We start from the raw sequence: 11,219 nt of genomic DNA, 5'->3' as shown, positions 1-11,219 counted from the left end.
CTGGGGGGGTGACACAGGAGTAGGAGGGTGACCCAGGCACCAGCTGCTATGGCGGGGGCTGCGGGGCGGCTCGGAGGGAGTCCCAAACACCTGGGTGCCTTGGGGGGGGGGGTCCCAAACACCTGCATCCCTTGGGGTGGGGGGGTCCCAAACGCCTGCGTCCCTTGGGGTGGGGGGCTCCCAGATGCCTGGGTCCCTTGGGGTGGGGGGGTCCCAAACACCTGCATCTCTTGGGGTGGGGGGGTCCCAAACGCCTGGGTCCCTTGGGGTGGGGGGCTCCCAGATGCCTGGGTCCCTCGGGGGGCAGGGGATCCCTGAGCCCCCCTGTCCCCGCAGGCACCTGCTACTCACTGTGGGCGCTGGCTCAGGCCTTGAGGCCCAGCAAGAATTGGGGGGGGGGCCCGGACCCCCCTGCCCTCCCCAGCAATAAACAGCTCCCATGAAGCTGCCGGCCTGATGGGGACACTGGGGACAGCGGGGACACGCTGGGGGACACGGCAGGGGACCCACGGAGGACACAGACTGACAAGGGGGTGACAGACAACCAAGGGATTTTATTGCCCAACTCGGCCAGCGCCTGGCTGCGACGGCCACTGCCCCGCGGGGTCCCCAAGGGTCCCCAGGGGTCCCCAGGGGTCCCCGGTCCCCTCCAGGGGAGGACCAGCCGCCCCCGGCAAATAAATAGTTTGGGGTTGAGAGCCCCAGGAACGGGGCTGGCCCCAGCGTGGAGATGGGGACAGGATGGGGACAAGGCCAGGAACGGGGACCAGGATGGGGACAGTGACAGAACGGGGAGAGCGCTGGGCACAAGAACGGGGAGGGGCGCAGGGCTGGGGCCATGGAGAGTGACAGGAGAGGGGTGAGGATGGGGACAGGGGTGGGGTCGGGAGGGGACATCAGGGGGGCAGAGGGGGCCCCCCGAGCGTGCCAGCGCGGGTGGCCGGCAGCAGCTGGAGGGGCCCGGGGGGGTCGGTGTCGCCATCGCCGTCACCGTCACCGTCCCCGTCCCCGCCTGGCCGCAGCACCCGGTCGTGCAGACGGCTGAACCGCCGGGCCCACACCCTGCGGGGGACAGGGGACACTGCGGGGACAGCCCGGCGTGCGGGGGGGACACCCAGGCGTCCCGGTGCGGGGACACCCCAGCGTCTGGCCGCCCAGTATGAACCAGTACGTACCAGTACGGGCGGCGCTCGCCAGGGCTGAGGCTGCGCCAGAGCTGCGCCAGCTCCCGCGTGGCCGCGGTGGACGACAGCCCCGGGTGGGCGCTGGCACCGTCATGGGGGTGTCACCACCGCGGGGCACCCCTCCCCGGTCCCCGTGTCCCCCCACGGAGCTCATGTCCCCCTCTGCTGTCCCCATCCTCCTGGGGTCCCCACCTTGTCCCCAGGCTCCCCGTGTCCCCGCACGCCCCGTCCTTCTAAGGTGCACATGTCTTCCCTGGGGTCCCCACGCTCCTCCTGGGGTCCCCATGTCCCCAGCATCCACACCTCCCAGGCTCCCCATGTTGTCCCCATCTCCCTCTCCTCCCCAGGTCCCCATGTCCTCCACGTCCCCATCGTCCCTGGGGTCCCCATGTCCCCCACGAGCTCCCCATGTCCCCAGGGTCCCCAACCTCCCTGGGGTCCCAATGCCCTCATCCTCCCTGGGCACGCCATGTCCCCCCTGGGGTCCCCATGTCCCCAAGTCCCCATCCTCCCCAGGCTCTCCGTGTCCCCACCTCATGTGGGATTTACGGTTGACCTTGCAGAACATGATGAATGCGTTCACGCATCTCTTCTTGGGGCAGGGGGGGCCACAACGTCCCCGGCCACGCCGTCCCCGGCCACGCTGCCCCTGCAGTGTCCCCCCCATCCCCACGGCCACCCCGGGGGGTACCGGGCTGCCATCGGCCACTGCCTCCTCTGCGGCCTGTGGGGACAGTCGTGTCCCCCGCGGGTGACACTGGGGGGGTGACATGGGAGTGGGGTGGTGACAGCGGGGGTGGCAGTGGGAGGGTGAGGGTCCCCACCTGTGGGCCGAGGTAGACATCTGCGAAGAGGTCTGTGGGGGGACGGTGACGCTGAGCGGGACACACACACACCCCCCCCATTGCCCCCCCTCCCTCGGCCCCCCCAAACCCACCTCGTAGCACTTCACTGGGGGACCCCGGGGGGGGCAGCGGGGCAAGCAGGGAGGGGCTGAGCCCCAGCAGCCCCTGCCGTGGCGGGTGGGGGGACAGCGGGGGGGTGACAGCCCCCTCGCTGCCCAGTGCCTCCCAGTAGGGCCCAGTGGGGCCCAGCCAGGGGCTGTTGGCCCCCCCCATCTCCTCCTCCTCTTCCTCCTCCTCGTAGGGCACCAGCTGCTGTGGGGGAGGGCTGGGGGGGAGTGGGGGGGTCAGCAACTTGGGGTGCCCCCCCATTGCGTCCCCCCCCAGTGTCACCTACCCCTCTGTGGCCTGAGTGCTGGGTCCCGCCTCCGCGGTGTCACCATCACCGGGGTGGCCTGCGGGGATGGGGGGGTGTCACTGGGGGGGCATTCCCCACTTGGGGGGGGCACCCCGATTTGGAGGGGTTCATCCGAATGGCCAAAGGAGTTTGGGGGGGGCATGGAGGGCTTGAAATGCTGGGGGGGCAAAGGAGAGGGGCAGGGGGTGCCCAATGGGGGGAGGGTGTGGGGTGGGGTGTCTCAAAAACCTGGGGGGGGTCAGGGAGGTGGTCCCTGACTGGGGGGTCCCAGGGGTCCCCATTACCTGCCCTGCCCTGGGCAATGCTCACGCTCCGCTGCAGGTGCCGGATGTACCCCACGACGTTCACCAGCACCTCCACCTGGGGGGGGCTGGGGGGGTCAGGGGGGTGCACCCCAGCACCCAGCCACCCCCCCACCTCCCCAGCACCCAAACACCCCCCCAGTCTCCCCCACACCCCCCTTGGCACCCTGAGCCCCCACCCAGCTCTCTCCAAGACCCCCCCAGCACCCAGCACCCCCCGACCCCCCAGACACCCTGACCCCCCAACCCCCCCAGGGTGCCCCCCCGTACCTCGGTGAAGGGCCCCCCCCACCCAGGGGGCCAGGGCACCATCCGGGCCAGCTCCGGCAGCAGCGAGCGCCAGTGCCGGCGGGGGCGGCTGGGGGGGACACGACGGGGGGTCAGCAGAGGGGGAAGGGGAGGGGGGCACGGGGGACACGCAGAGATGTGGAGGGATGTTGGGGAGGGGGCGACATGCAGGGACGCCAAAGGGGGGACACCGCGGGGGGGACAAGGCGGGGGAGCATGGGGTGGGGTGACATGGGGGGCGGCATCGGGGGGTGACAGCGGACAACATGGGGGGTGGGGGTCGCCAGGAGGGGACACCGTGGGGCACGGGGCGGGAGGGAACAGGGGTCCACCGTGGGGACACCGCGGGGTGACACGGGAGCGGGGGTGACACGTGGCGGGACACAGTGCTCCCCCCGCTCCCCCTCACCGCCGCCTCTGGGGTGGATTCAGGCCCTGGGTGCTGTCCCCCGGCTGCTGCATCTGGGGGGCAAGTGCTGGGGGTCAGGCAGGGGCCCAGCCCCCAGGGGGTCCGAGGCCCCAGGGGAGGGCCCAGGCCCAGGCTGGGGGCCAGGCCCGGCAGGTGCCCAGGCCTGGGGCAGCTCCAGGCCCGGGGGGTGCAGGCCTGAGGAGGGGGCCAGGCCTGGGAGGGGCAAGGCCCGGGGGGCCCAGCCCGGGGGTCCCAGTCCGGGGGTCCCAGCCAGGGGGTCCCAGCACAGGGGTCCCAGCCCGGGGATCCCAGGCCGAGGGTCCCAGCCTGTGGGTCCCAGCCCGGGGGTCCCAGCACAGGGGGTCCCGGCCCGGGGGTTCCAGGCCCGGGGGTCCCAGCCTGGGGGTCCCAGCACAGGGGCACAGCCCGGGGGTCCCAGCCTGGGGGTCCCAGCCTGGGGGTCCCAGCCCGGGGGTCTCGGCCCAGGGTCCCAGCCTGGGGGCACAGCCCGGGGGTCCCAGCCCGGGGGTCCCAGCCCAGGGGCACAGCCCGGGGGTCCCAGCCTGGGGGCACAGCCCGGGGGTCCCAGCCCGGGGGTCCCACCCCGCGGTACCGGGGGTCCCAGGCCGAGGACCCGCACTCTCGCACCTCGCCCGGGCGACGCCGGCACCAGAGTCTGGGTGGGGCGTGGCCTGCGCCGGGAGGGCGTGGCCTGGGCGAATGGGCGGAGCCCGCGCCAGCAGCTCTTCTGATTGGCCGAGGCCTCAGGCGGGGGGCGTGGCCTACGCAAAGCACGTGTTCCAGCGGCGGCGAGTTCTCTCCCGGCCCCCCCCCCTCCCCCCTCAGCTTTCCTGGGCCGGGACAAGCAGGGGCTGGGAGACCCCCAGGGAAGGGATCGACCCCGGGGCCACAAGGGCAACACGAGGCAGTACCGAACCAGCTTTATTGCCCCGGGGGGCAGCACCCGGGGGGCACTGGGGACGCCGAGGGCATGAGCAGGGCCAGGGAGACCCTGGGGCACACAGGGGTGACGCCGCAGGACGCTTTGGGGGTGACTCAGGGGAACACTGGGCACCCTGGAGCCCAGAAAGCATTTTGGGGACCCCCCCACTCCAGTTTTGGGGACCCCCAGTGCCTTGGTATTGGGAAGCCACCCTCCCCCAGAATCAGGGACCCCCCACCCCAGTATGTGGGATCCCTCCTGCGCCTCGGCATTGGGGAGCCCCAGCCCCAGTACTGGGGGGCCCCCACACCCTGGTATTGGGGATGCCCGGCCCTGGAATCGGGGACCCTCAGCTCCAGACTGAGAGACCCCCAGCCTCAGGACTGGGCACCCCCCGTGCCCTGGTAGTGGGGACCCCCCATGCCCCAGTAGTGGGGACCTTGCTGTACCCCAGTACTGGGGACCCCGGACCCTCTCAGCAGGCACCAGAGCACCCGCTGCGTCCCCTGCACCCCGGTGTTGGGGACCCCCCCTGCACCCCGGTGTTGGGGACCCTCAGCCCCGGCATTGGGGAGCCCCTGCAGTTCAATATTGGGGCCCCCCTGTGCCCCAGTATCAAGGACCCCTGTACCCTGGTCTCAGGGACCCCCCTGCACCCCGGTGTCGGGGACCCCCACACCCAATAACAGGGATGAGCTCACCCCATCCTGCAGCACCGGCTGTGTCCCCCCTCCCTGCTTCTGGGGACCCCCCTGCTGTCACCGAGCCCCCGGCTGGCGGCACTGTTCCTGGGGCCACCGGTGTCACCCCTGGGGCCACCGGTGTCCCTCCTGGGGCTGGCACCGAGCTCTGGGGCCACCGGTGTCCCTCCTGGGGCTGGCACCAAGCCCGAGCACCATCCATGTCGCTCCCAAGGCCAGCCCTGGTGCCACCTCCTGTCCCGGTGGCCGGAGCCACTTGTCCCCATGTCACCCTCCCTCCCTCCCTCCCCCCAAACACCATGTTCCCCCCGCAGCCCCCACCCTTGTCCCCTGGCTTTTGCTTCTGGGGTAGGGGGGGTGTTATTTGGGGGGTGAGGGGGTGGCGGTGGCCCGGGGGTCCCCTGTCACCGTGTCCCCGCCGTATCCCCGCAGGCGCAGGTGGCCTTTCTGCAGGGCGAGCGCAAGGGGCAGGAGAACCTCAAGACGGACCTAGTGCGGCGCATCAAGATGCTGGAATACGCCCTCAAACAGGAGAGGTGGGGGATACCCCAAAACTCAGCGGTCCCCCCGCTCATTTTGGGCGTCACCATCCCTTCTGTGAGTCGGGGGGGCCACCACTCCCCTTCATTTTGGGGCCACCGTCACCCATCCCCCCCCAACTTCCCTCCAGGTCCAAGTACCACAAGCTGGAATTCGGCACCGAGCTGATGCCGGGGGAGAAGAAAGCGGAGGGGACAGAGCTGGGTGAGCATCCCCGTCCCCGGGGGGGTGACATGAGCTGGTTTTGGGGTGCCTGACCCCCCGTGTGTCCCCCCCCCAGTGTCCAATGGCCCCATGCAGGTGACATCGCTGGTGGGGGCCCGCTGGCCTGGAAGGAGGGCTGGCAGCTGCTGCAGCAGTGAGTGGGGGGCTGCGGGGGTGGCTCGGGGAGGGGGGAAGGTTTGGGGTGCCCTGAGCACCCCCTTTCCCTCCGCTCGCTGCTGGGCCGCGGCCCCCCTGCCCCCCCGGCCCCCGGCAGCCCCCCGGCCGCAGGCTCCCTGCTGGTGCGGCGCATCGAGGAGCAGATCCAGAGGCGAGAGCTTAGAGGAGGCGGGTTTTGGGGTGCTCTTGGGGTTTGCTGTGATGTCTCCAGTAACATCATGTCGAGGTCAGCTGGTAGAGGATGAAATGCACCCAGGGACCAGATGTTAGCGAAAGCAGGAGTTCATCACTCGCTCCAGCTGGCAGCTGGTCACAAGCGGTGTTCCCCAGGGCTCTGTTTTGGGGCCAGCCTTGCTTAATATCTTTATCGATGATCTGGATGAGGGGATTGAGTGCACCCTCAGTAAGTTTGCAGATGACACCAAGCTGGGTGGGAGTGTCGATCTGCTGGAGGGTAGGATGGCCCTGCAGAGGGACCTGGCCAGGCTGGACCGATGGGCCGAGGCCAACTGTATGAGGTTCAACAAGGCCAAGTGCCGGGTCCTGCACTTCGGGCACAACCCCATGCAGCGCTGCAGGCTTGGGGAAGAGTGGCTGGGAAGCTGCCTGGCCGAAAAGGACCTGGGGGTGTTGGTCGACAGCAGCTGAACGTGAGCCAGCAGTGTGCCCAGGTGGCCAAGAAGGCCAACAGCATCCTGGCCTGTATCAGGGATAGTGTGGCCAGCAGGAGCAGGGCAGGGATCGTGCCCCTGTGCTTGGCACTGGTGAGGCCGCACCTGGAATGCTGTGTCCAGTTTTGGGCCCCTCACTCCAAGAAGGACATTGGGGTGCTGGGGCGTGGCCAGAGAAGGGCAACGGAGCTTGGGAAGGGTCTGGAGCACAGGGCTGGTGGGGAGCGGCTGAGGGAGCTGGGGGTGTTCAGCCTGGAGAAGAGGAGGCTGAGGGGAGACCTGATCGCTCTCTACAACTCCCTGAAAGGAGGGGGCAGGGAGGTGGGTGTTGGTTTCTTCTCCCAAGTAGCTAGCAATAGGACGAGAGGAAATGGGCTCAAGTGTCAGGGGAGGTTTAGATTGGATATTATAGGAAAAATTTCTTCACGGAAAGAGCGGTCACACACTGGAACAGGCTGCCCAGAGAGGTGGGGGAGTCCCCATCCCTGGAGGGGTTCAAAACCCGTGTGGACGTGGCACTTGGGGCCATGGTTTAGCGGGCATGGGGGTGTTGGGTTGATGGTTGGGCTGATGATCTTAGAGATCCTTTCCAGCTTTAGTGATTCCTCGTTTTCCTTTCATTAAAAAATAATCCAGCCACCAAGGCAGGAAACACAAAGTGAATGAAGCAGGGGTGCGTGGCCTACACAAAGCACATGTTCCGGTGGGGTCCGGCAGAGCACAGCCCCAGCAGGCTCCGCAGGGCATGGTCTGAGAGGGGCAGCTCCGGCCCTGGCCCAGCCCCTGCACTCTTCTCTCCCACTCCCCCCCCTTCTCCTCCAGGAGACCCCAGCGGGGCTTGGTCAACCCCAGGGAAGGGATCAACCCCGGGGGCCACAAAGGGTGACACGAGGCAGTACCGAACCAGCTTTATTGCCCCGGGGTGCGAGCAGTGCCCGGGGACACACACACACGAGGCCCCCCAATTCTGACACCCCCCCAGGCCTGGGGGGCTGAGCCACCCCCAGGGGGAAGGACCCCCCAAAATACCTCCCTGGGGCAGGGGAGCAGGACAGGGAAGGAGTCCCTGCGTGAGAGCCTGGGGGGCACACACGGTGTCGGGGGGGCCCGGGAGAAGTTGGGGGGGGCCGGGGGGCGCAGGCAGGGCGGGCCCAGCCCAAGGACGGTGTGCGGGGGCTCAACGCTGGGCACCCCGAGGGGGGTCTCGGGGTGGCAGGGGGTCCCAGGGGATCCCGGGGGGTCCCCTACTTCCCGGCGATGAGGGGGTTGCGCAGGACGACGATGACAGAGTCGCCACGCAGGAACATCTTGGAGATGTACCGGTCCTTGTTCACCGGCTTGGACTTCTTCTTCCCCTTCCCGCTCTTGGGCACCTCCGTCCACATCTCCTTCACGTTCTCCAGCACCATGTTGCAGTGCCTGGGACGGACACGCGCACACATTTGGGGGGGCCCCCAGAGCTGGGGAGGGGGCTGCGCCTGACCTGAGGGGACGTGGAGGGGTTGGGGGGAGCAGGGGGACACGGGGAGGAGACGGTTGAGACGCAGAGAAACGCGTGGGGCCCTGAGGGGCTCGAGCAGCGTGAAGGGGACCCCAGCAGGATTTTGGGGACCCCAAGGGGAGCCAGCAGCACCAGAGGAACATGAACGCACCCCATCCGGGAGCCAGCAGGACCTCCAGGGAATGTGGGGGACCCCAGGGGCACTCAAAGGGATGGTGGGGACCGTGGAGGGGAAGAGGCAGGAGCAAGGGGACGCTAGGTCACACCGCGGCAGGACATGGGGGACCCCAGGGGGACTTTGGGGACACTGGGGGCCCTTTGGGGGGCCCTGGGGTGACCAATGGGGACATTGGGGACCACGGGGTGAGCAGTCAGGAGGGCACTGGGGACACCGAGGGCATGAGCCAGGCCAGGGAGACCCTGGGGCACACAAGGGTGATGCTGGAGAACGCTTTGGGGGTGACTCAGGGGGATACTGGGCACCCTGGAAGTCCCAGAAAGCATTTTGGGGAGCCCAGCGTGACCCAAGGAGACACTGGGGATCATGGGGGGACCCTGGAGTGACCCAGGGGGGATACTGGGGACTGTGAGGGGACACTGGGGTGACACAGGGGGACATCATAAACCCCCAGGGATAAAAGAGCACAACCGGGGAGCCTCTGGGTACACCGGGATGCCCCAGGTCACACCAATATGACCCACAGGACGCCAAGGACCCTGGGGAACCGCTTGGGGACAATGACACAGACCTGTCAAAGGCCTTGACACGTCCCAAGAGCTTCTTGTTGTTGCGGCAGTTGATGAGGACCTGGGTGTTGTTCTTGACGGACTGGGTGAGGACGGAGAGCGGCCCCGTGTTGAACTCCTCCTCCTCTCGCTTCTGCAGCTCCTCCGGCGTCATCTCACTCTTGGGCTTGTTCAGCAGGCTCCTGCGCAGGGACAGCGAGGGGATGTTGAGGGGACATCGCAGGGACACTGCGAGTGGGGGGTGTCCGGATGGGAACACGGTGGAGGGGAGCCGCTGGGAGTGCCTGGGGCAATGGGGGGCTGGGGGTGTCAGGGGACACCGGGATGGGGAACAGGGGGCGGCAGGGGACACCAGAGGCGGCAAGGAACATTGGGATGGGGAACAAGGGGTGGTGGGGGACACCGGGAGTGCCTGGGAACACCAGGGGTTGGCAGGGGACACCGGGATGGGGTACGGGGGGTGCCCGGGGACACCGGGATTCGCAGGGGACACCAGGATAGGGAATGGTGGGCGTCCGGGAACACGGGGGGTGGCAGGAGACACGGGCCGGGGAACCGGGGGTGCCCGGGGACGCCAAGGCCGGGGAATCAGGGTTGTCTGGAGACACCAGGGCCGGGGAACCGGGGGTTCAGGGAACAGCGGGGACGACAGGGAGGCCACGGGAGCCTTGGGGAGGCGAACCGGCGCCGGGGGCAGCGCGGAGGCAACGGGAACGGGAGACGCGGCCTGCTCCCCCCCCCCGGCCCCGGCCCCGGCCCCGGCCCGGCCCCCCCCTCACATGGCGGCTCCGCTCCGGTCTCACGTCTCCACTCGCGCGCGGCGCCTTCACGTCCCGCTTCCGGGTCACGGAGCTTCCGCAGCTCCACTTCCGGATCACGGCGCGGACGGGGAGCGGCCAAGACGCATGCGCGGGAGGGGGGGGGGGGCCTGCCAAAGAGGCGGGGCGGGGCGAAGGGGGCGGGGAAATGGGCGGGGCTTCGGAAGGGGGCGGGGCGACGGCTCGGCCACGGCGGCAGGATGCGGGGGGGGCCTGGAAACAGCTGGGGGGAACTGGAAACGGCCCCGGGGGGAAGGGGGGTGTCCAAGGGGGGGGTGGGGGTGGGGACCCCCCGCAGCGGCTGTGCGGGGCCGGGGCCCCCCGACCCGGCCGGGGTTGGGAGGGGGGGCGGGGGGGCGCCAGGGGGGGTTGGGGAGTCGGGGGAAGCCGGGGGGCGGTGCCGGGGCGGTGGGCAGGGCTGGGGGGGGGGCAGCGGGGCCGGGGACACCCCTCCGGGGCGGGGCAAGGTGGGAGGCGTGGCCTATGGGGGCGGGGCTCCTGGCCGGCTGCCCGCCGGAGGGGGCGGGGTTTAGGCGAGGAGGGGGCGGGGCCGGCGACGGGGAGCGCGACGGAGAGGGGCGGGGCCTGGGGGGCCCGGGGTGGGGGATTGGCCGCGGGCCAGGGGCGGGGCCAAAGTGGGGGGCGTGGTCGGGGCGGGGGGCTTTGGCCGGCGGCCAGGGGGCGTGGCGGAGGGGGCGTGGCGGAGGGGGCGTGGCCGCGGAGGGGGCGTGGCCGGGGAGGGGGCTCGGCGCGGTGGGTGCGGGCGCGCAGAGGGCGGCGGCGGCGGCGGCCATGGACGGGCGGCCCGGGGCGAGGTACGGGGGCGGGATCCGGCCCCCGGGGCCGGGGGGGGGCCTGGGGGGGCCGGGGGCGGGGCAAAATCCGGCCCCCCGGGGAGGGGGTCCCGGGGCAGGGACCCCAGGGGCAGGGCAGGATCCGGCCCCCGGGCGGGGAGGGGGCGGCGGACCAGGATCGGGCCCCCCAGGGAGGGGGTCCCGGGGCAGGCACCCCAGGGGCAGGGCAGGATCCGACCCCGGGGGCAGGGACCCCCGGGAGGGGTCAGGATCCGGCCCCCTGGGGGGGGGGGGGGTCCCGGGGCAGGGTCCCCGGGGGGGGCATCAGAATCCGGCCCCTTGGGGAAGGGGGGTCCCGGCGGGGGGGGGGATGCCGGAGGGGGCCAGGATCCAGCCCCCCGGCGGGGTTCCCGGGGGATAAGGCAGGGTCGGAGCCCTGCGGGGGGTCCCTGGTGCGGTTGCTGGGGGGGGGGTGGGGCACGATCCGGCCTCCCTGGGGAGGGTCGGCTCCCTCGGGGGTCGGGGGGGGTCAGCACCGGGCCAGGGTGGTGCCGGGGGAGGCAGGGTCCTGCCCGGGGTTGCCCCTTGGGGAGGGGTGCCAGCGCGTCGGGGCAGGATCGGCCCCTCAAAGGGGGGGTCCCGGGGCGGTTCTTGGGGGGGAGGGACAGGATCCGGCCACT

The 11,219-nt window shown here is 70.6% G+C and overlaps 1 protein-coding gene across 1 annotated transcript; it reads right to left on the bottom strand.

Annotated features, from left to right (window-relative positions):
• Positions 1-7,923: 7,923 nt before the first annotated feature.
• Positions 7,924-9,757, bottom strand: SNRPD2 (small nuclear ribonucleoprotein D2 polypeptide). Its single transcript, XM_075725450.1, has 3 exons — positions 9,707-9,757; positions 8,930-9,109; positions 7,924-8,098 (listed from the first exon to the last, which is right to left on the bottom strand). Coding segments are annotated over exons 1-3 (357 nt in total). The 5' UTR covers positions 9,709-9,757.
• Positions 9,758-11,219: the final 1,462 nt, after the last annotated feature.

Source organism: Pelecanus crispus, chromosome 30 (assembly GCF_030463565.1).
Source record: "Pelecanus crispus isolate bPelCri1 chromosome 30, bPelCri1.pri, whole genome shotgun sequence".
NCBI lineage: Eukaryota > Metazoa > Chordata > Aves > Pelecaniformes > Pelecanidae > Pelecanus > Pelecanus crispus.
This window is presented reverse-complemented; position numbering and strand designations above follow the sequence as displayed.

Coding starts and splice junctions, on each gene's coding strand:
- SNRPD2 (XM_075725450.1), bottom strand. Junction 8,099..8,929: donor CGTGTCAAGGCCTTTGACAG/GTCTGTGTCATT, acceptor TGTCCGTCCCAG/GCACTGCAACATGGTGCTGG.